The sequence below is a fragment of the Pseudophryne corroboree genome, chromosome 8, assembly GCF_028390025.1.
Source record: "Pseudophryne corroboree isolate aPseCor3 chromosome 8, aPseCor3.hap2, whole genome shotgun sequence".
Lineage (NCBI taxonomy): Eukaryota > Metazoa > Chordata > Amphibia > Anura > Myobatrachidae > Pseudophryne > Pseudophryne corroboree.
Genome location: NC_086451.1, coordinates 396,103,324 through 396,128,328, shown reverse-complemented (window position 1 = coordinate 396,128,328; position 25,005 = coordinate 396,103,324). Strand labels below are relative to the sequence as shown.

Below are 25,005 nucleotides of genomic sequence, written 5' to 3'. Positions count from 1 at the left end.
TGTCTCTGCCCACTCCCCACCTGTGCCACACTTATTTTACCACTTGTGCCTCTGCCCGCTCCTCACCTATATATCTATCCCTCCACACCTGCATCTCTATTCTTGTGCTTTTGCTCCCTTCACACCCATATCACTGCCTCTTTTACTACCTGTGCCTCTGCCTCCTTTGTCACGCGTGCCTCTGCCCGATTACACCTATACCTGTCTCCCGCACCTGTTTTTTTGCCCCATCATCATCTGTGTCTTTGCCCTCTTCTCCACTTCTGCTTCTGTCCCCCTTGCCATCCGTGCATCTGCCCTCCATTCCCAACTGTGAAGCCACAAGTGAAAAAAAGTGCTTCTCACAGCAGTAGGGCCTGAAGAAGCAAGTATAGCAGCAGTTTCATCAGGGAGGCATCACAGTGTGCGGCATGGAAGAAGATCCAGAAGTAGTGCAGATGAGCCCTGAACAGGAAGAGGAGGTCAGTGGTCTGCATCTGGGAGGAGGGGTTCAGGATGTCCCATACACCCCTAATTTAGACCCTGCACATTTATGCAGCCACCCATGGGCTACAGCATTGTAGTGAGTAGGCAGACATCCAGAGAAGTCCCTCTCATACATAGGATCAGATCTGCCCCTCTTCCTGGTCCAATACTCAGCTGCCTACCTCAGGCCAATCCCTCCTTACCCTCTATCCTGTCTGTAATTGCCTCTCTCTATACTTCTTCACTGGAGCTGCTCTGGAGGGAGTAGTGATGCAGTGTGGCCGTAGGAGGTAGTGTAGTGATGTAGTATGAGGAGAGAGTGTAGTGACATAGTTCAAGGATGTATTAATTTGCAGTGGAATAGGGGGTAATTCCAAGTTGATCGCAGCAGGATATTTTGTAGCAGTTGGGCAAAACCATGTGCACTGCAGGGGAGGCAGATATAACATGTGCAGAGAGAGTTAGAGAAACCCTATGGTCAATCCGCCTCTGTCCATAGTGCAGGGAGGTGGTGCAGTGATACAGTGTGGAGGTGTAGTGTGTGGAGGTAGCGTACTGATGTAGCGTGGGGAGGTTATACATTAAGATAGTGTGGGAATGTAAAATAGTTATAGTGTGGTGAAGTGACATAGTGATGGACAGTACTTTGGGGAGATAAATATTATGCAGTGCGGGTATACAGTGTTGACATGTAGTGTGGGGAGGTAGTGCAGTGACGTAGTGTACCACCACACCCCCCTTTCCACCTGAGATAACTTCTCTGTGGCGATGATCACACTCCTTTGGGCGGCACACAATAGGCCCTTCATAAATTTCAGCTCCAGGCCCCTGTGGACCTTAATCTGGCACTGGCCATGGGGTATCAGGGATGCTGCATTTGGGTGTCTATTATAAATTATGCTGGCTGGCAGCGTGAGCACTCTCTGACCTCATTAAATGATTGTGGCTGTTATGAAAGGGATGTATACAATATAAAGTATGTATATTGTGTGTGTGGGTCGGCTGTGTCTGCTGTGTGTTTGGATGCTACTGTGTGTGTCTCTATAGATGTATATAGTGATTAATACACATTTCATCTCTGTAATTATTTTAGCACAGTTGTATGGGTGAAACTGGCCATATTTGAAAGGTACATTTTTTTTCCATTATATACTATGCTAGGGGATGCCTATAATGGCTGGCCACTCCAGAATATGGCAACGCCCTTTAGCGGGCCCCTGTGATTGCATTTCCCTGGTGGGCCCTTGATGCCCCAGTCCGACACTGTGGGAGCCAATTTAGCATTTCTTTCTTTACAGCACAAATCAAATATTAAAGCCCAGATTTATCAAGCCTTTGAGAGTGATAAATTGCACGGTGATAAAGATCCAGCCAATCACCTCCTAACTGCCATGTTACAGACTATGGTGCAGATGTATTAATCTGGAGAAGGCATAAGGAAGTGATAAACCAGTGATATGTGCAAGGTGATAAGGGCAGCAGCCAATCAGTTCCTAACTGTTAATTTACATATTGGAGCTGATTGGCTGGTACCTTTATCACCTTGCTTATATCACTGGCTTATCACTTCCTTATGCCTTCTCCAGGTTAATACATCTGCCCCTATGTTTGAAAAATTAGTTTAGAACTGATTGGTTGGAATTTTTTCACCGTGCAAATTATCACACTACAAGGCTTGATAAATCTGGTCCTAAATATCTTCAGTTTCCACAAGATCTTGAATCCTTACATACTGAATGTCATTGATGCCAAAGCTGCTGCAGTTGAAGATATGCAGTTTCAGTTTGTACCTGCAGAAAACACCAGGAAGGCATCATTCTTTTTAAAACTTCCATTTTCATCTAAGAACCGATCAGGGTTAAAAGTAAATGGATCAGGAAAGTATTTTGGATCTTGGAGAACAAATGTCAGGATAGGAAATACATCTGTACCCTATGGAGCAGAAGGGACAAAATAGATGCATTAATGACAAGGGCATAGCTACTATAGATGCAGGCAGTGCAGCTGCTATGGGGCCCAGAGCTGAGAGGGTCCACCATCTTTGTCAAACTTACATGTGTTATATACATTTTTCAGCATTGGTTGGTACGGGATCCGGTCTGAAGATCGACACTGTCTAGGTTGACAATGTTTAGGTCGACCACTATAGGTCGACAGTCACTAGGTTGACAGGGTTAGAAGGTCGACAGGGTTTCTAGGTCGACATGTGCTAGGTCGACAGGTCAAAAGGTCAACATGAGTTTTTCACATATTTTTTTTTAATGAACTTTTTCATACTTAACGATCCACGTGGACTACGATTGGAATGGTAATCTGTGCTGAACTAAGCGGCAGCGGAGCGAGGCACCTTGCCCGAAGCATGGCGAGAGAAGCGAGCCTTTCGAGGGGACACGGTGCACTAATTGGGGTTCCTGGTCGCTCTACGAAGAAAACAACCCCCCTCAAAAAAAGTTGACCTTTTGCCCTGTCAACCTAGCACGTCGACCTAGAAACACTGTCAACCTTCCAACCCTGTCGACCTAGTGACTGTCGACCTATAGTGGTCAACCTAAACATTGTCGACCTAGACACTGTCGATCTAATGATCCACACCTGGTTGGTACATAGGGGCTCTTCCAAACAAGGCTTTGTTAGATGACTATGCTTTAAAAAAATGCCTGGGGTCTCCCAAATTCAATAACTCGGGCCTCTGAGCCTAGATTGGTATTGGAAAATAGGAGGAAAAATGATGTGGAGGTCCCCCCTATTTTCTAATAATCAGCACTAGGTTGAACCAGCCATCGGGCTGACACTATAGCAGGAGGGAAGACAGGCAATTTTTCAGGGTCAGGCCTGAAGGGCACATGCTTCTGGCCGAGCCCACTTCTGTATAACCTCCTTAAGGGTATTGGAGTCATCATTTGCCATTACAGGGTTTAATGATTAACTGTGACATAAACAAATTAAAGTTAATTGATTTTCTTAATTTTCTGATTCATGACACCACACCAAGCAGCACACATTACAGTAGTTCTGACTATACGCTAGAAATAGTTTTATATTGTTTACAACATTTATTAGAGATGAGCGGGTTTGGTTCGTTGAGATCCGAACCCCCCCCCCCGTACTTCACCCATTTTACACGGGTCCAAGGCAGCCTCGGATCTTCCCGCCTTGCTCGGTTAACCTGAACGCGCCCGAACATCATCATCCCGCTGTCGGATTCTCGCGAGATTCGTATTCTATACAAAGAGCAGCGCGTTGCCGTCATTTTCACTCGTACATTGAAGATTGAACGGAGAGGACGTGGCTGCGTTCTCTCCCTGAAAAGCTCCGTATCTGTGCTCAGTGTGCTGCAAATATCTGTGCTCAGGCCCTCATTCCGAGTCGTTCGCTCGTTCTTTTTCATCGCATCGCAGTGAAAATCCGCTTAGTACGCATGCGCAATGTTCGCACTGCGACTGCGCCAAGTAATTTTGCTAAGAAGATAGGATTTTTACTCACAGCTTTTTCTTCGCTCCGGCGATCGTAGTGTGATTGACAGGAAATGGGTGTTACTGGGCGGAAACACGGCGTTTTATGGGTGTGTGGATGAAAACGCTACCGTTTCCGGAAAAATCGCAGGAGTGGCCGGAGAAACGGGGGAGTGTCTGAGCGAACGCTGGGTGTGTTTATGACGTCAAACCAGGAACGACAAGCACTGAACTGATATTAGATGCCGAGTAAGTGTGGAGCTACTCTAAAACTGCTAAGTAGTTTGTGATCGCAATATTGCGAATACTTCGGTCGCAATTTTAAGATGCTAAGATACACTCCCAGTAGGCGTAGGCTTAGCGTGTGTAACTCTGCTAAATTCGCCTTGCGACCGATCAACTCGGAATGAGGGCCTCAGTGTGCTGAAAATATCTGTGCTCAGTGTGCTGAAAATATCTATGTTCTCTGCCTGAAAACGCTCCATATTTGTGCTCAGTGTGCTGCAAATATCTGTGCTCAGTGTGCTGCATTGTGGGGACCACCAGTATATATTTATAGTAGTACAGTACAGTAGGCCATTGCTGTATCTTGCAGCTGTGTCAAGTATACTATCCATATCTGTGCTGCATTGTTGTGAGCAGTATATACTAGGACAGTGCTGCATTTTGGTGACCAGCAGTATACATATAGTACAGTACAGCAGGCTATTGCTGTATCTTGCAGCTCTGTGTCACTTCTAGTATCCTGATCAGTGCTCAATATCTGCTGCATTGTAATGACCAGTATGTATACTGTACTGTGCAACGCGTGTTATACACCTGGTGATTTTATACATCCTGTAATCTGTACTGAGTGATGTGTGAGATACACCTGGTGATTATACACCCTTTATACTGTATTGTGCAACATTTGTGATACACCTGGTGATTATACACCCTGTACACTGTACTGAGCGATGTGTGAGATACACCTGGGGATTATACACCCTATATATTGTACTGTGTGATGTGTGAGATACACCTGGGGATTATACACCCAATATACTGTACTGTGCGATGTGTGTGATACACCTGGTAATTAATTATACACCCTGTATACTGTACTGTGCGACGTGTGTTATACACCTGGTGATTATACATCCTGTAATCTGTACTGAGCCATGTGTAACATACACCTGGGGATTATACACCCTATATACTGTACTGAGCGATGTGTGAGACTGATTATACATCCTGTAATCTGTACTGAGCGATGTGTGAGATACACCTGGGGATTATACACCCTATATACTGTATTGAGCGATGTGTGAGACTGATTATACATCCTGTAATCTGTATTGAGCAATGTGTGAGATACACCTGGGGATTATACACCCTATATACTGTACTGTGTGATGTGTGTGATACACCTGGTAATTAATTATACATCCTGTATACTGTACTGTGTGACGTGTGTTATACACCTGGTGATTATACATCCTGTAATCTGTACTGAGCGATGTGTGAGATACACCTGGGGATTATACACCCTATATACTGTACTGTGAGATGTGTGAGATACACCTGGGGATTATACACCCTATATACTGTACTGAGCGATGAGTGAGATACACCTGATGATTATACATCCTGTAATCTGTACTGAGCGATTTGTGAGATACACCTGGGGATTACACACCCTACGGGGGTCATTCCGAGTTGTTCGCCCGCTAGCAGATTTTAGCAGCATTGCACACGCTAGGTCGCTGCCCTCTGGGAGTGTATCTTAGTTTAGCAGAATAGCGAACAAAAGATTAGCAAAATTGCGAATAGAAAATTCTTAGCAGTTTCTGAGTAGCTCCAGACCTACTCACAGATTGCGATCAGCTCAGGCCGTTTCTTTCCTGATTTGACGTCACAAACACACCCTGCATTCAGCCAGCCACTCCCCAGTTTCTCCAGACACTCCCGCGTTTTTTCCTGCCATGCCTGCGTTTTTCCGCACACTCCCAGAAAACGGTCAGTTTCCGCCCAGAAACACCCACTTCCTGTCAATCATACTCCGATCACTTCAAAGATGAAAATTCTCCGTTAGGACGTGAGTAAATCTACTAAATTTTGTGCTAAAATACTTAGCGCATGCGCACTGCGTACCATACGCATGCGCATTTTTGCCTTAATCGCTCCGTTGCGAAAATCGGCAAGGAGCGAACAACTCAGAATGACCCCCTATTTACTGTACTGGGCGATGTGTGTGATACATCTGGTAATTAATTATACATCCTGTATACTGTACTGTGCGACGTGTGTTATACAACTGGGGATTATACATCCTGTAATCTTTACTGAGCGATGTGTGAGCTACACATGGGGATTATACATCCTGTAATCTGTACTGAGCGATGTGTGAGATACACCTGGGAATTATACATCCTGTATACTGTACTGAGCGATGTGTGAGATACACCTGGGGATTATACACCCTATATACTGTACTGTGTGATGTGTGAGATACACCTGGTGATGATTATACACCCTGTATACTGTACTGAGCGATGTGTGAGATACACCTGAGGATTATACACCCTATATACTGTACAGTACGACGTGTGTTATACACCTGGTAATTAATTATACACCCTGTATACTGTTCTGTGCGACGTGTGTTATACACCTGGTGATTATACATCCTGTAATCTGTACTGAGCGATGTGTGAGATACACCTGGGGATTATACACCCTATATACTGTACTGAGCGATGTGTGAGATACACCTGGTGATTATACATCCTGTAATCTGTACTGAGTGATGTGTGAGATACACCTGGTAATATCTGTGCTCAGTGTGCTGCATTGTGGTGACCACCAGTATATTACAGTAGTACAGCACAGTAGGCCATTGCTGTATCCTGCAGCTCCGTGTCAGACTCAGTTCTAGTATCCTGATCAGTGCTCAATATCTGCTACATTGTTGTAACCAGTATATGGTAGTACAGTGCAGCATTGTGGTGACCACCTGTATATAGTAGTACAGTAGGCCATTGCTGTATCTTGCAGCTCTGTGTCACTTCTAGTATCCTCATCAGTGCTTAATATCTGTGCTCAGTGTCAGTGCTGCATTGTGGTGACCAGTATACTACAGTACAATAGTCCAGTGCTGTTATCGCTGCTCAGTGTCAGTTCTCCGTAGTATCATCAGTGATCAGTAAAATCAGTTCTCAGTATAATCAGTGCGCTGTTAGACGTGCGCCCGTTTTCTGCCATTAGTGCAGTGGGATTTAGACAATTGATGAAGTTATTGTGTCCCCGATACAAAATCCCATCTAGATTCCACTTCACTAGGCAGGCGATAGCGAGATTTTACCAATTAATATCAGTTTGCGTCGCTTAGCTTAGCCATCCAGCGACCACAGTGCACCTCTTTTTTTCTTTACATCATGTGCTATTTGAGGACTATTTTTTTAAGTGCCATCCTGTCTGACACTTCCGTATATGTCCAGTGGTATTGCAATTTTATATCATTCCCGACATTACTGCCATTTAATTCCAGTTATTTTGTTATTTTCTTCCAGTGATTTGGACCAATAATACCATTGATTAGAACAAATAATTCCAGTGATTTGGGCATTTTCTTCCAGTAATTTGGACCAATAATACCATTGATTAGAACAAATAATTCCTGTGATTTTGTCATTTTCTTCCAGTGATTTGAACCAATAATACCACATTTTCTCTTTTCTTTGCATCATCTGCTGTTTTGGGCCAATTGTTTTAAGTGCCATCCTGTCTGACACTGCAGTGCCACTCCTAGATGGTCCAGGTGTTTGTGCCGGCCACTTGGGTCGCTTAGCTTAGTCTTTCAGCGACCTCGGTGCAAATTTTAGGACTAAAAATAATATTGTGAGCTGTGAGGTGTTCAGAATAGACTGGAAATGAGTGGAAATTATGGTCATTGAGGTTACTAATACTATAGGATCAAAATTACCCCCAAATTCTATGATTTAAGCTGTTTTTGAGGGGTTTTTGAAAAAAAAACACCCGAATCCCAAACACACCCGAATCCAACAAAAATATTTAAGGGACGTTTTGCCAAAATGCGTCCAAATCCAAAACACGGCCACGGAATCGAATCCAAAACCAAATCACAAAACACAAAAAATTTCTGGTGCATATCTCTAATATTTATAGAATCACTGCATAGTTAAAATAGGATTAATGACATGCTTAACACTGGTGCAAGTGCAGTACCTGAGGAATCATAAATCCATTCAACATAGTGTCCTTAGAAACTGAATGTGGAAGGTTCATGGGAATCACATTGGCATAACGGTGAATTTCATGGATGACGGCATCTGTGTATGGCATAGACTCCCGATCTTCTGGCTCAGGGTCTCGCTGCCTGCCAATCACTTGGTCAATTTCCTCTTGCACTTTACCTGTCATGAAGAATTATGATCATTAATATTTTGTCTTACTGTGTGCATTTGGAAGATAAAAAAGAAGTGCAGTTGTGCAAAATAAACCTTTTGTACATAAGTAGAAAGAAACACCAACTTTCACTGGAGAATAGCCAAATATAATGAGTGGTACAGTATAATACAATTGAAAATACAATTAGGAGAACGAATTGACAGAATAGGAGAGGAGTGGGTTAAACCTCAGCTAGTCTGGGGGCAGGACGGTAAGGCATTATGGGAGTTTTATTGTTAGCCAACAGGAATGAATGTTGGGGGTAGGTGGAAAGGGTTCTTAAGCCTGAGAAAGGGGCTGGGTCAGCCTCTTCTGCTTTTGTCATCCCACCCTCCCTCCCTACTGGTGGTGTTTGTTTTATGTTGTTGCGTTGGCTATTTTCGTGCTGTGGGTTGTCAAGGTTTGGTTGTGGCGGGAAAGAACAGCAAGTTAACATTTGTTGTATTAAAGAGTGGATTGGAGGTCATTTGGTTGTTGATTTTTAGGTGCGCTCTCCTTCGCTGATACCTATTTGTTTGTTGGAAGGTTTACGTCAGTTCTTTTTTATAAGATAGTTATCTATGGGATAGGGGTGTTTAGCCATTCTTTGTGGCCACCATACTTTACTTTAATTATTCACAGTTAATGGTTCACTTAAATAAATAGCTAACAATTTCTGCCAAATTCAAGTCTCCGTATCTTTATTTATTATAATTAAGTGTTAGGATGTTATAGTTTATGTTACGGACAATCCTCAGACTATATGAGGTTTAAATACAAATAAAAAAAGAATTGTTTTTAATTGTATTTTTAATTGTATTATACTGTATCATGATTAAATCTTGTTATTCACGTGATTTCCTCAGTATATGCCATTTTATTATGGTAAAAGGATCATTTTTTGAACCACTAGTAAACATTTACCTATGAAAATGGCGCCTTACCATCCACTCGCTATATTTGGCTTTTCATGTATATAACAAGAAACTAAGAGGGTGATTCAGACCTGATCGCTGGGCTGCTAACCTTACTGTCCTGCGATCAGATAGTCACCGCCGCCCAGGGGGAGTGTAAATTCAATGGCGACTCCATGTGCACGCCGAGCTGCAAAAATCCACTGTGTGCAGCAAAGCCAGATTAAGGGGGATGCAGGGCATACTGTACCCCTGGTCCCCCTTTGTCAGGGGGCCACCTGGCCACAGCACACTGACATCACAAGCATTTCCTCTTATGCAACAGCAGAACCAGGCAGCCAGAATGTGAGCAGGACAGTATGCAGTGCAGGCAGAGACACAGGAGTATCAGATTTCATGAGATACCAGCCAGAGTAGAGATAGGAGGGTGGAGAGAGCTGTAAGTGACCCAGGGATCCCAGCTTCTCCTCCTCACTGCCTGGGAGTCTGGGTCCTGTGTAATCTGCTATCTATTGCGGGTCTAGACAGAGACACACACACACAGAGTCCTCCTGCATCCGGTCCCAGTGTGTAAGTAGCACAGAGGATACTGCTATTATTGCACGTGACAAGATAAATGATAGATTTTATTTTTCTATGCGCATTTTAAGGTTGTTTATGTTGCCTTCGTTGTACTACAAGTACATTTTATAAAAAGTTGTCTTTTAATTAAGTGGAGCTATAAACAGTACTCAGGCATTATTAAACTATTAGTTTAAAACTAATATGCACCATTGGTTTAAAATATAATATACACAATCCATACATCCCAGCATGACCCATTCCAGGAGGGACAAAATGCTCTCTACCTGGACTTCCTTCTTAATTTATGATTGCAATCACCTGTGTTGATATATCTTTCTTATCAATTAAATAGTTTAACACAGGTGACACCAGTCATATATGCACAATCTAATATACACCCACCTCCACCAGGGCCCCCTGTCTTAAGTGACTTGGGCACCCCCAAGGCTTAATCCGGCCCTGATGTGCAGTCTGTGCGCAGCTCAGGATTTACTCCTTCAGTGCAATGAGGACAGGCTGATCTGGGCCGGAGTTGATGTACAATACCCTTCATGAAAACGCTTGGGAACGCCTGCGTTTTTCTGGACACTCCCAATATATGTTCAGTTACCACCCACAAACAGTCTCTTCCTGTCAATCACCTTGCGAACGCATGTGCAATCAGAATTTTTGCACCATCCTGTCGCTGACCGGCAATGCCAGTTGTTGGCTGACGCGTGCGCATTGCGGTGCATACGCATGCTCAGTTATTACCTGATCGCTCACTCTGAGAAAACGCACAGCAGCGATCAGGTCTCACTCCCTTAATTGAGAATGTGACTAGGCATAGTAATAATAATAGTAATAATAATAATAATAATAATAATAATAATAATAATAAACTCGGTTTAGGTAAGTATTGGCAAAAGGGAACTTCAGTAGTTAAAGTGAGAGATTACTGTATGTGGATTATGGAGAACTGAATACTCACTTGTTTACCTATTGTGCGCTGGAAGAAAGACTATGCAAATATGTTTGATGCATTTGCATAGCAACTTTTTGCTGCTCGTGCGATCAACTTGACGCCGCCTATGGGGGAGTGTATTTTAGCATAGCAGGGCTGCGATCACTTGTGCAGCCCTGCTATGCTAAAAAAGTTTCCTGCAAAACAAGACCAGGGTAAGAGTTACTTACCCTGTGAGACGGATCCTGCGACGAAGGTCCCGGGATTGATGTCGAACATCCGCCCTCCTAACGCCTGGACACGCCTCGAAAACGGTGAGTTGACGCCCCGGAATGCCTCCTGCCTGTCAGGCTTCTTGCATCGCTGCTGCAATCTCTTTCTCCGCTGGCGGCACCACTTCCCGGCGACTACTGTTGCCTGGAAACAATGCGTGTACACAATGCATCCGCCGCGCATGGGCATTTCCGACCCATTTGCACCGCAGTGATGAACCGCTGCGTGCGGACGGTCGGAATGACCCCCTATGTTCATTGAGGGCGTAGCCTATTTGTTCATAGTACAGTGATGCACAGTACTGGGCCAGTTGATACATATGATGCAGTACATAGAAACTCGAGCTGCCACTGTCAGCTCCATTGTGCAGACCCCGGGACCCATTACACGGCACTCTGACTCCTCACATCACCCGCGTGGGTGGCGGAAGCTGCTATCCATTCCTGTAATTTGAGGTTTGGTCTCTGTGATTGGTTCCTGTTGATGTTAAAAGGCAGTCAATCCCACACACCCATGCAAGTGATAGTTCTTCCTGGGGCCTTGTCACTCAGTCCCTGTTGTTGGATGACTAAATCCTGGTGTCTTGCTGCTGCTGCAGGACCATGCTTCCAGAACTGTTTCCTCAGCTAAGTGCATTGAGAATTACCACTGCTACTCATATTAAAGGCTCTGTGAAAATCTGTGCACATTCCTCTCATTATGGATTCCCTTGTGGATTGCATGCATTATTGGGGTGGTCTTCTGTTTGCCGGCGGTCGGGCTCCCGGCGCTCAGTATACCGGCGCCGGGAGCCCGACAGCCGGTATACCGACACTTATTTTCCCTCGTGGGGGTCCACGACCCCCATAGAGGGAGAATAAAATAGTGTGGCGCGCGTAGCGCGCCACCGTGCCCGTAGCGTGGCGAGCGCAGCAAGCCCGCAAGGGGCTCATTTGCGCTCGCCAAGCTGTCGGTAAGCCGGCGGTCGGGCACCCGGCGCCGGGATGCTGGTCGCCGGGAGCCCGACCGCCGGCCAGCCGTAGTGAACCCCATTATTGTGTATTACCGCTGCTGCCTCACTTATAGTTACTGTGAGAACCTGTATTCTCCTGCATTTCTGCAATTCTACGCATGTTTGCCATATTGTGTTTCTCTGCTGTCAGAGATCTGTACACTCCTTCACTGTTGCTTTAACCTTTTTTGCTACTATTCTGGAACAGTCCTACACATATAATTATTTGTGTTTCAGTACTACTGTTTTACCTGCTTTAGCTTATCTCCTGCTATCTCCTTACTTAGAGGTACATTTACTAAGCAGTAAAAAGAGTGGAGAAGTGAGCAAGTGGAGATATTTCCCCATCAACCAATCAGCAGCTCTGTATCATTTTATAATATGCAAATTATAGATATTACTTCAGTGCTGATTGGTTGCCATGGGCAACTACTCCACTGGATCACTTCTCCGCTCTTATCACTCCTTAGTAAATGTACCCCATAAACTGCTACTGTCCATAGTTTAAGACCTGACAGTATCCTAAGTACCGGTGAATGTGTTGTACTCTATAGAACAATGGGCGATTGCTATAGCCAAAAGACCTCTCTATTGTGATTATAGGAATCTTATATAATCTTATATAACAATTAGTGAGTATTATCATAACACATTTTTTCTTACGTTTGATGTCAGGGTGTTTCACTAGCAGCAGAAAGCCATGTCTTAATGTTGTGCTCACTGTTTCTGATCCAGCAAGAAACAAAGATGAAGTGTTTATAAAAAAATTCTGCATATCAAACTCTGTGAGTGGATTATTCTTTTCCTGCAAGGACAATGAGAAAGAGACATAAGTAACTGCCACAATCAATTTGACAGCCAATATAGAAGATAGGATATAATATGATAAAATGTTGCATAACACAGTTCCTAGTTGCCCACTTTTAATTGTGACTATGGTCACATGTACATACTGTAAGTGCAGAGATTTGTAGGCAAAAGTACAGCTTTAAGGCAAAACATTTCTAACATGCCACGGTTGCTGTCTCACCTGATGGTTGACTTTTCTTTATGCTTTATTTGTTCCTAGTTGTACTAACTCTGGGGGTGATTCAGTAAGGATTGCTTAAGCGATCCATTTCCACAATAGCAAGGTCCTGCGCACATGCAGGACTCATTTTGCACATGTGAATGCCTGCGCCTGATTGATAGGATGAGGTGTTTACAGGGAGGGGAAGGGGCGGCCGGCATTGCTGGAAACAAGGACGTGTCCCCCCCCCCGCCCCCGCCCCCTTCCCCCCGTCTCCCAGGACTGGCGAGGCCAAGGATTGGATTGTGAGATGCAGTTTCCTTGGCCTAGCAAGCAGCCCTGCAACGGCAAGCCTGAGTAAGTTTGCGATGTTCAATCATTAGTGAATTAGGCCCATACTTACCTACTATCCTGGATTCTGTGGGAGGCACCCAGGTTCCCGTGTAATCAACCGCAGCCCCTGTAGAATGAGCCCCCCTCCCACATGCTACATACTTCCTAGGGAAGTGGGCAGAATTGGGAACTAAATAGGGAAACATTGCAGAACCGGCACAAAGGGCGGGGCCTAATGATGCGATGATATGCTAATCGCATAATTGACGATCCACCCCTATGCAAATGTTGTCCAATCACTGCATTTTCCCATCCAGTGGGCGGGGCCTAATGATGCAATTGGCTCGGCCCCGTCGCAGCCCACTTGCTTCTCTCCTCCGGGTATCTCCCGGAGAGAAGAAAAGAAATGTAGGTAAGTATGATTAGGCCCTTTGTTTTCAGATGACACTCCTGCTGTAGGCATTTAAAGCTGTACGATTGTGGAGCTTCTCCCCTTTGTATTTAAGTTAGGTGTTGTGCACTTGATAGCATACATAAATACATCCCTGAGGATCGCTCAGCTTTGGCCATAATAAGGGGTGGTTTCCTCACAGATCATTTTCAGTTTGGGGTGTATGTTCCATCCCTGTATATAAAGTATAATGTATGTTATTCTAGTCTGTGCTGGGTTTTTTTTATGCTTTCACAGCCATCAGTCAGTCTGATTTATTATTCAACTAATAACAATCAGTGACCTTTCTCACAAACTACCTTGCTGAATATTTATTTTAGTGGGGGTTAAGGCTTCATGTGAGGAGCAAGCAGGTGATTGCATTTTCATATAAGAGAAACAGCATCTTTTCTTGTAAGTTTTGCCAGTAAGGTAACTGTGAGGATGCCAGGGACTGGTAATGTGTAAGGTAACCGGGATGAAACCAGTAATGTGTGAGGTAACCAGGCTGGGTCTGGTAATGTGTGAGGTAACGGGGCTAGGACTGGTAATGTGTGATGTATCCAGGCTGGAAATGATAATGCAGGAAAAGGAGGAACTCTACACCAACCCACAGAATACTGCTTGACCAGGAAGGTATCTGGAATAGCTATGTGTATTGGCAACTGGTGAGCACTCTAGGAGGGGTTTAAATAATGGTTGCTGTTTCCTGATTGGCTGCCAGAGTCATCTGAAGCTAGGAACCATTTTCATTGGATGAGCTGTGGTCAGCTGAGCAAATCCAAAATGGCATGGCCCATGCACTGTAGCCAGCGGGACGCCAGTGAAGAAAAGAGCCAATGCGTGTGCAGTAGAAGGAAGCAGGGACCAGTTGTGACCAGAGGACCTCAGGAGAAGCCTGTTGAGACAGCGGTGAGCCAAGTATGGCATCAGAACCCAGAGCATAACATACAGTAACAACGTCACATAGAATATTCTTATTCTAGCATGCTATAATAATTAGCTTAATCTCCCTTACTAATGATTGTCTTTGAAACTGATGCATAAGACACACATGAATACTGACATGATCATTGATGAGCAAAAATACAGCAATAAAGGTAGGGAAATAATTATATATTTAACAAATATGTCGTTAAAAAAAGTCCAGTCTGCTGAAACCTTGTCAGCTAGTGTGATGCAGAATAATACACATACTGTACCTCTTTCATTTTGATAAGGAAACTGTCTATCATGTGCCGTGGTCTTTTTGGATCTAGTGTCTCCTTTTCAATATCCATCCTTTCCTTAATAAACTTATCTAGCTGGAACAGGATCTTAGTTGCTTTGTGATGCGGTCCTGGTATATACCTCATCAACAGGTCAAACATGTCATACAGCTACATGGCAGAAAAGAGGCGCATTAGCAGGATGAAACCAAGACAATAATATCAAATGTAAATAGTAAGGGATGAATACAAAGAATTATTGATGTGAGACAATATTACCTAGGGGGTGATACAGATCTGATTGCTACTGTGTGTTTTTGCACAGCGGGCGGTAAGCTGCACATGCGTATGTACAGCAATGCACATCACCAAACAACAACAGGCATCTCCAACTAGTGACAGGGTGGTGCACAAATTCTGAACGCATGGGAATTCGCAAGGTGATTCACAGGAAGAGGCCATTTGTGGGTGATAACTGACCGTTTACTGGGAGTCTCTGGAAAAACGCAGACTTTCCATAGGGTTTTCAGGGAGGGTATATGACGTCCCCCCCCCCTCCCTTTTCTTCTCCAAACTATACATTTTCAAATATACTGTACCAAGGGTTTTAACAAAGTACAGGAGGAAAACATTCTTTAAAGAAAGAGAAATATTAGAACTTGAGGACATACACTGAAAAAGGAGGGAGGCAGTCTCAGGGCAAATGTAAGGAAAATTGCTTCACAGAAAGGGTAGTGGAAAAGTGAAATACCCTTCCATCAGAGGTGGTAAAGGCTAAGACTGTAGAGCAATTTAAACATGATTGGGATAGACATACTGTATGAATATCATTACAAAGAACTAAAGGGTCTATTTACTAAGCCTTAGATGGAGATAAAGTGGACGGAGATAAAGTACCAGCCAATCAGCTCCTAACTGACATTTTACAAATCCAGCCTGAGACATGGCCAGGCTTGGACTGGCCCACAGGGGTACAGGGGAAACCACCGGTGGGCCCGACTACCTGGGGGCCCACCTCCTGCTTTAAGGATCAGGTTCTAGACTGTGCATTTGAATTATACATTATACATATGTTCCCTTATACTGGACTATGGTGTATTTTCTACAGTGCATCTATTATTAATCTGGTACATTATCATGCATGCAGCAGCTGAATTTACTGTATATATTTATGAAGGAGCCCAGACATTGCACTCTCTAATGGTTAGTCAAACCAATGAGGTGGCAGGCCACACCCCCTCAGCAAACTGGCCACACCCCTAAACATGGGCTCCCACCACTGCATTCCCCCGGTGGGCCCTACATGCCGCAGTTCGACAATGGACATGGCAGTTAGTAGCTGATTGGCTGGTACTTTATCTCCATCCACTTTATCTCCTTTCAAGGCTTAGTAAATAGACCCCTAATGTTCAAAAAAGGATTGAGATTACCTAAAGGATAAAAATGGGGCAGAATAGATGGGCCAAGTGGTTCTTATCTGCCATCACATTCAATGTTTCTATGTATACACAGTTTATATATCTATATATCTAATATATATATATATATATATATATATCAAAATAGAAGGATGCGGCACTCATGGGACATCACTACAAGCAGCAAGCTGGCTCAAAGGAAAGTTGACAGCGCAGAACAATATGTCAATGTTTCATTTATTTGCTAAATTTAATCAGGACAAGGTAACAACAATAGAGAGAACAATCTTACCTTAAATAAAGCCTGACACAGACCGTCACCAACACGCTGTGAGTGCTTCCTGGACGGGGGCTGATGATGTCACCAGGGGGCGACGTGTGCTCTCCAGCGCCGTTTCCATGGCAACCCGCCGAAGGCCCGCACAGCACTGCCGATAATACAAACATAGGCCCTCATTCCGAGTTGCTCGCTCGTTATTTTTTTCTCGCAACGGAGCGATTAGTCGCTAATGCGCATGCACAATGTCCGCAGTGCGACTGCGCCAAGTAAATTTGCTATGCAGTTAGGTAATTTACTCATGGCATTACAAGGTTTTTTCTTCGTTCTGGTAATCGTAATGTGATTGACAGGAAGTGGGTGTTTCTGGGCGGAAACTGGCCGTTTTATGGGTGTGTGCGAAAAACTCTACCATTTCTGGGAAAAATGCGGGAGTGGCCGGAGAAACAGAGGAGTGTCTGGGCGAATGCTGGGTGTGTTTGTGACGTCAAACCAGGAACGACAAGCACTGAACTGATCGCAGATGCCGAGTAAGTCTGGAGCTACTCAGAAACTGCTAAGAAGTGTCTATTCGCAATATTGCTAATCTGTCGTTCGCAATTTTGATAAGCTAAGATTGACTCCCAGTAGGCGGCGGCTTAGCGTGTGCAAAGCTGCTAAAAGCAGCTTGCGAGCGAACAACTCGGAATGACCACCATAGTGAGACACCAATGAAAATAGTGCACAGAGCATAGTCAAAGTATGAGAATAGCACTAAATGACAATGAGAAGCAATCTTATGAATGTTTTAGATGCTGGTAAAAAAAGACAGTTTTAAAAGACAGTCTCAAAAAGATATCTATAGCAGTATGGCCTGCAGATATGTGTATTTAATATACTGCTAATGCTATAAATATCTATTTGAGACTGTCTTTTAAAACTGTCTTTTTTACCAGCGTCTAAAACATTCATAAAATTGCTCCTCATTGTCATTTAGTGCTATTCTGACACTTTGACTATGCTCTGTGCACTATTTTTATTGGTGTCTCACTATGTTTGTATTATCTGCAGTGCGGGCCGCCGGCGGGTTGCCATGGAAACGGCTCTGGAGAGCGCTCGTTGCCCCCTGGTGACGTCATCAGCCCCCGTCCAGGAAGCACTAACAGCGTGTTGGTGACGGTCTGTGTCAGGCTTTATTTAAGGTAAGATTGTTCTCTATATTGTTGTTACCTTGTCCTGCCGAAATTTAGCAAATAAATGAAACGTTGACATATTGTGCTGCGCTGTCAGCTTGCCTTTGAGCCAGCTTGCTGCTTGTTGTTATGTCCCATGAGTGCTGCATCCTTCCATTTTGGTACAATTCTGCATATTAGGCACCTGGGCACCTAACCTGTTTGGAAATCCTTTGGAGTGCCGGTCCTTCTACTGCTGTATGTATGTATATATATATATATATATATATATATATATATATTTATTTGAGCAGTGGAGGTACGGCGCCACAGGTGGATGTGAGCAGATAAATTAATATAGTGAAATACTTTAATAAAAGACACTCCTTTATAGATATAAGGTGTCAGCTAGCCCCTAAATACTAGGCAGGTATAAGCTGCCTTTAGAGTTTAAAATTTGGGAAAAATGGGAGGATAGGGGTATCTGCGACTAGCAGTGTCTAATATATTAATATAAAAATGAAGAATATTGCAGGATACGGTTTATATAAAAAACACACAATATTTATTTATACAATTTAAAACATGATGTTGGATAAAAAGTGTAAGGAGAGTAAAAGCCTAACATTTTTTTTATAAAAATTACAAGGTACAAAAAAAAAATTACTGAAAGGGGTCTTGATGAAGTCTGAAGGACGAAACGCGTTGGTGGTACCTCTTCTGACTCTCCATCTCTAAAGATAAGCACCACTCTCTTATCTCTAAAATATATATATCAGTTTTATATTATAGGTTTTTAGATCAATTAATTTTTTATCCTGGGTTCTAGCTAAATTGCACATAGCCATTCAGTCATTTTTTTTTTTTTTGTAACTTGTAATTTTTCTAAAAAATTTTTTAGGCTTTTACTCTCCATACACTTTTTATCCAACATCATGTTTTAAATTGTATAAATAAATATTGTGTGTTTTTTATATAAACCGTATCCTGCAATATTCTTCATTTTTATATTAATATATTAGACACTGCTAGTCGCAGATACCCCTATCCTCCCCCTTTTCCCATATATATATATATATATATATATATATATATAGTTATTTTTGTTACTATCACTGCTCTTGTATCACTTTTAACCCCTTTTACTTTAAGAGGATAGTTAGAGTGGTAAAATCAGCTGCTAAATCCCTGAAGATAGCCCTATGCTAGAATTGGGCCAAGAAAATAGAGATATATGGAAAATGATCTACAGGGGCGCCTACTTTGAATGATACACTTGTTTTTAACCAAATTATCTTCTATATAGACAAAACCGTTTCTTAATACAACCGGAATAACCATTCATGTAATTTATTTAGAACATGAGTTTTAAAACATTAAAACTTAAAAAATTATATTTCTTCAATCAAGTACAGTATTTTAACAGCTGAATTTCTTTGATTAACAATGTGCCTTTCAGGCCAGGTGTTTCTGTTAATTTCAGATGTAACAACTTACATGGGATGATATGCAAGTTGTTTCATCTGAAATTAACAGACCCATCTTGACTTTAAAAGCTAAGGCAAATCTACTTGTGGGATCCATATATTCCATTTCAAATGGACATTTCACTTTCAGCTTGAGAGAATACTTTGTTGATAATTAATATTTGCTCTCTTTTGCTGAGTGACTAATACAGTGGTCCCCTAAACTTTTTTGAACTATGGCGCCCTAGAGTATAAGAAGTTTTTTCACGGCACACCTAGGCCAAAAGTTTATTATTGAGAAATTTGGAAAGAAATATAAAATTAAGTAAACTGTGTTTATGTCATCCTTAGGTTCAGTTGTGTGGTGAGGGATAAGATATGCTTCTATTGTCCATATTTTTAATGATTGATAGCCACCGGAACTGGTTTTGCTTATTATATTGACCATAAATAATTTGAATTGGTCCTGGACCACCAATCCAAGTCACCCCTGCAAGTGTCCCAATGCACCCCATGGCACACAGTTTGAGAACCACTGGACTGTCTATTACAGTACAAAAGTGAGCTACTGTATGCTCTAAAAATCCATCTCTGGGATGCTGAACATTGCAGATTTATTTGGTGCATTTCCCATTTTTTTTGGCTACTTCATTAGGATTTTTTGTTATCTCATTACATTCTAAAAATCATGGTATTTTAACATGGTCAAATTTGTCCAAAACCACTACCTCCCAGTGCTATTTCAATGAGTGACACTAACTATTGGAAAATCTTCCTAGGCCCCTCTGGCAGGCATGCAATCAATGCTGTCCTTTCCCTATTTAAACATTCTTATTTTAAGATAATGATCTCATCTCAGTCCTCCAAACCCAGTCGTCACTTTGACACTTTCAACTCCCCCCCCCCCTTCTAACTCTCTGACTTTGATGTCGCCACCGACTTGAAATCTAAAATTGAAATCATATGTCAGGACATCATCTCCAGGGCCATTCTCTTCTTTTACAAGCTCTCCTCATCTTCCCAATATATTTCTTCAATCTTTCCCATCTCATCAGGCACTAACCCCAATTCAGTGAAGTATGCCTTATCTGCCCATTTTTAAAAACTCACCCTTGACCCTGACATTTGCTAATTACTGTTCCATCTCTCTCCTCCCCTTTTCCTTCAAACAACTTGAGCAGGTTGTTTACAACGGCCTTACCATCCACTCCATGCTTGACCTACTATATTTATGCTTGCCCTCACTAAAATAAGCAATTATCTACCTACTGCCAAATCCAAGGGCCGCTGCTTTATATTCATTCTTCTTGACCTTTCTTCTGCTTTTGACAGTGTGGACCACCATCTTCTCCTGCATGTCTAAGACTGACATGATCATTTTCCCAGCATCCCTAATAACTTTGCTAATTTAAATTTTCTTATCTATTAATAGCACCACCATCTCCTCTAACCACCAATCAGTCCCTTTCACAGTCCTGCCATTTCCATCTAAAAAATTCACCCTGGAGGAAACTATGACCCTCATCCGCTAACTGGTCAACTCTATACTAGACTATTATAACCTCCTCTTATCTGGCCATCCTGTCTCCCAACACTCTCCATTCCAATGTGCTCTCCATGCTTCTGCCTGACTGATCCTCCTCTTCAAGTGTATTACATCTGTTTCCCATTCTCTCCCAGTTTAGCCATTTTGACCATAAATGATCTAATGTTTGCACTCTCTGCCTGCTTATTTAACATGCGTGATAAAGTGCATGGTGATTAGCAAATAGTAAATATATTTATTACATTTTTGGGGGGAGTTTCCCTAATATTAATTGTTTATGTTATATAGTGGTATATAAGAAAGCTATGATCCATTATTAAATAAGCCTAGTGATATGATTCTTGCAGTAGACATGAGTAAGTGGGTAAACTTGTAGTTAGTGTGTATGCAAATGTCTGTTACACCCCCTCCTCCCCCCCCCCCCCACACACACACACACACCCTCCTCATGCCTGTTTCTGTCTACCAAGTGCTAGAACATCTGTGAGGATGTAGACAGAGAAGAAGTCATAGACAGTAAAACTGGGTGCAAGGAGGGGGCTGACTCTATGATGTCCCAGGCCCCAAAGCAGCCACACCCACTATAGCTATGCCCCTGCTGGCTCCCCTTCAGTACCCAATTCTAACTTTACACACTCACCTACAAAGCCTTAACTCAATCTTCTCCTATATACATTTCTGACCTTTAATCCACTCACACTCCCACCCACCCATTTTGCGCCACAAATAGTAACTCTTTAAAGTAAAATAAGCCATCAGGGGTAGAAAATGCTGCTTTATAATTGGCATAAGTAAAAGGCGTCTGCAAATAAACCGTGGTTAAGTGTAAATTTGTGAAATTATGGGTCTGTGCTAATCTCCATTAACATATCAGCCTGCCCACTTTATTTATTTCTTACATAGTGCAGCATATTCCGTTGCGCTTGACAATTGGAAACAACAATGATAAAACAAAATTAGGTTATAACAAACAGTCATAAAGGTAGGAAGGCCCTGCTCGCAAGCTTACAATCAATAGGGATATAGGATAGGTACTATCTATTGCATAATAGTCCACCAGATTGCAAAGGTTCTTGGTGGGCTGCAGGATAAGGTCACACAGTGATGTTGACTTGGTGTCAGGAGGATGGAAAGTGAAAAGAAAGTATGTGAAAAAACATATGTGGACTGTACAGTGGGGATGCAACTGGATAGGAAAGCTTATGAAGGTTGAGGGAGCTGTTCTGGAATGTGATAAGATAGCCTGAAGAGGTGAGTTTTCAGGGAACGCTTGAAGATTTGGAGACTAGAGGAGAGTCTTATTGTGCATGGTAGGGCATTCCACAGAGTAAGTGCAGCCCGAAGAAAGTACTGCAATCGTGAATGGGAGCAAATAATGAGAGTGGAGAAGAGACATAGATTTTATGAAGAGAGAAGAGGTCTGGCTGGCATATATTTTGAGATAAGTAAGAGATGTACATAGGTATAGTTTGGTTAATGGCCTTTTGTGTGAGTAAAAATATTTTATATTGAATGTAATAGAATACAGGTAGACAATGGAGGGACTGACAGAGTGCATCTGCAGCCAATGAATGTCTGGCATGGAAGATTAACCTCGCAGCTGCATTTAGAATGGGTTGTAGTAGTGAGAGTCTCTTTTTGGTAAGACCAGTAAGAAGACTATTGCAATAATCAATGCAGAACATAATCAGAGCATGGATTACAGTTTTGGGAGTTTCTTGTGTAAGGTATTGTCATATTTTGGATATGTTTCTTAGATGCATGTAACATAATTTTGAGACAGATTAAATGTGGGGAACAAAGGACAGATTAGAGTCAAGGATGACATCTAGGCAGCGAGCTCGCACCCATAGTACATCTGCGCTGTGTGGCAGGCAGCACTGGCACACACCTAATTACAGCCCTGCCCTTTACCACCAAAATGAAACAATTATGAGTTTGGCTGGCATATACTTTATATGAATATATTTAAAAAAGTTTCTTAAATACCTGGCCCCAGAAACAAGCAATGGATATATATAATTCATCAATGATGTGCATGAGCCTGCGGAACTCAGGATCTTCATAGGCAAACCTTTTCCCAAAGATGATGGCGCTGATGATGTTAGCACTCACCTCTCTGAAGAGGCAAGTGGTGTTGAATGGAGTCCCTAAATGGAAAATGAAAGAACTTGTACATGTTGTCTGCCAGTGTTATCTTTTGTCAAATTACCTAGAACTCAAGAGATGTAAAAGTTGTAATAGTTTTTATCCTCCCAGTCCCCAAACATGATATACTACACACATACCGACAGTAAGTGAAGGCATCGCCTTGTGGCTCCCCCCCCCCTCCCCCCCCCATTTAATCACTGTGGGAGTGTGCCCTGTGCTTGCAGAGATGCTGGGAGGCCCCAGAGACTGCACTCTTCCAAGATCTCATCTCTAAAGTCAAAGTGAAGCACCAAGCTCCGGAACACTGAGATGGAGCTGGAATTTTGGTGTGACACCCTCTCAGATGGTCGCATCCACACTTTCCTACCTATGCCCCTGTTGTCCAGACATATACGGCATTGTATTGTGGGTGGGATATAGTAAGGAAAGAACTATGAAGCCAAAACATTTTGGATGCATTTCCCTATGTACCAAGTAGGGATGTGTGGAGAGTTAAATGGCTCAGGAGGCACTAGCTAGTACTGTCTGTGCTGAGCCATTAATACACCTAAAACCTGGACCATTGGGGAGCCATAAGGACTGCCTCTTAGAGTCACTGTCTTGTGAATTTTATAGCACCATGGATCGGAAAGACACATATGGTGTTTGTTTACTAAGGTGGGGATTTATAGACATTGAGATGTTGCCCATAGCCAGTGGCATCGAGAAAGGAAAGGGGGTACTCTTTAACCAGGCCTGTTAAAGTGGCCAGGGTCTAGCGGCATCTTGGGGTGTGGAGAGAGAGAGGAGTGACTGCTGTACCCATCCCAGCACACACATTACTGTATGCTGCTCTGGGGAGAAAGACAGCTGCAGTGGCAGTCACTTCTTTCTCTCCCTGATGCGTGGGTGGCGAGCAATCGCACCTGGCGTTCTAACCACCCGCCACCCTCCACTCACCACCTGCCTATCTCCATGCTGGAGCCCCCTCTTCCTGTCCAGTGCGTGCGGCTGCTTCACGGCCTCACATTCAATAATATTTTTTCAATATTTCATAAGGAGGGGGGTTGGCTACATCTCCCTGCATTAGCCACGCCTCCTCCCATTACTTGGTCCCAACACATCTGTCGGTGCCCATACCCATAGCTGGGTGTGGTATGGAAGGTAGATAGTAACTAGGTCGACAGTGTCTAGGTCGACCACTATTGGTCGACAGTAACTAGGTCGACAGGGTCTTTAGGTCGACATGGTCTAGGTCAACAGATCAAAAGATCGACTTGAGTTTTTAATGTTTTTTTTGTGTCATTTTCTTCGTAGAGTGACCGGGAACCCCCAATTAGTGCACCATGTCCCCTAGCATGGCGGCACAGATTACCGTTCCAATCGTAGTCCACGTGGATTATTAAGAATAAAAGGTTTAAAAAGAGAAAAAAATTGTGAAAAACTCATGTCGACCTTTTGACATGTCGAACTAGAACATGTCGACCTAGAGACCTTGTCGAACTAGTTACTGTCGACCAATAGTGGTCAACCTATACAGTGTCGACCTAGTTACTGTCAACCTAGAGACCGGATCCCCCCATAGCTACCAATCAGACTCCAGCTATTATCATCTAGAAGGTGCTAGATAAATGATAAGTAGAATCTGATTTGTTGATCTGGGCAAGATCTCCACTTCTATAAATTCGCACCTTAGTAAATATACCCCATAGAAAGGACAAAAATAGTGCAGAAATCCATTTAAAATTGACAGTTAATAACACATTGCACCTACAATATAGCAGTAGTTTCCAGTGGCGTATCTTTAATTGGTGCAGTGTTTGCAGTGCACATGGTCTCCTGGGTCCAGAGGGGGCTAACACCGCACACACTGCTCCCATTTCTTCTATACTTACCTTTCCGGCATCCATCGGTGACCGTGTGTGGATCCCCTTTAGTACAGCCGGTAACCTTGTCAGCTATCGGCGTAGGAGGTTACTTCCACAAAATGTGGAGGAGATGATGATC

General features: G+C 43.1%; 1 protein-coding gene across 1 annotated transcript in view; it reads right to left on the bottom strand.

Moving 5' to 3' along the window:
* Positions 1-25,005, bottom strand: part of LOC134949268 (cytochrome P450 2A13-like) — a 44,573-nt gene that overhangs the window by 6,734 nt on the left and 12,834 nt on the right. Inside the window, exons 5-9 of the mRNA XM_063937760.1 lie at positions 22,858-23,018; positions 15,005-15,181; positions 12,694-12,835; positions 8,145-8,332; positions 2,256-2,397 (exon numbers count right to left, since the gene is read on the bottom strand). Of these exons, the coding sequence (XP_063793830.1) occupies positions 2,256-2,397; positions 8,145-8,332; positions 12,694-12,835; positions 15,005-15,181; positions 22,858-23,018 (810 nt within the window). The remainder of the gene's footprint in view (positions 1-2,255; positions 2,398-8,144; positions 8,333-12,693; positions 12,836-15,004; positions 15,182-22,857; positions 23,019-25,005) is intronic.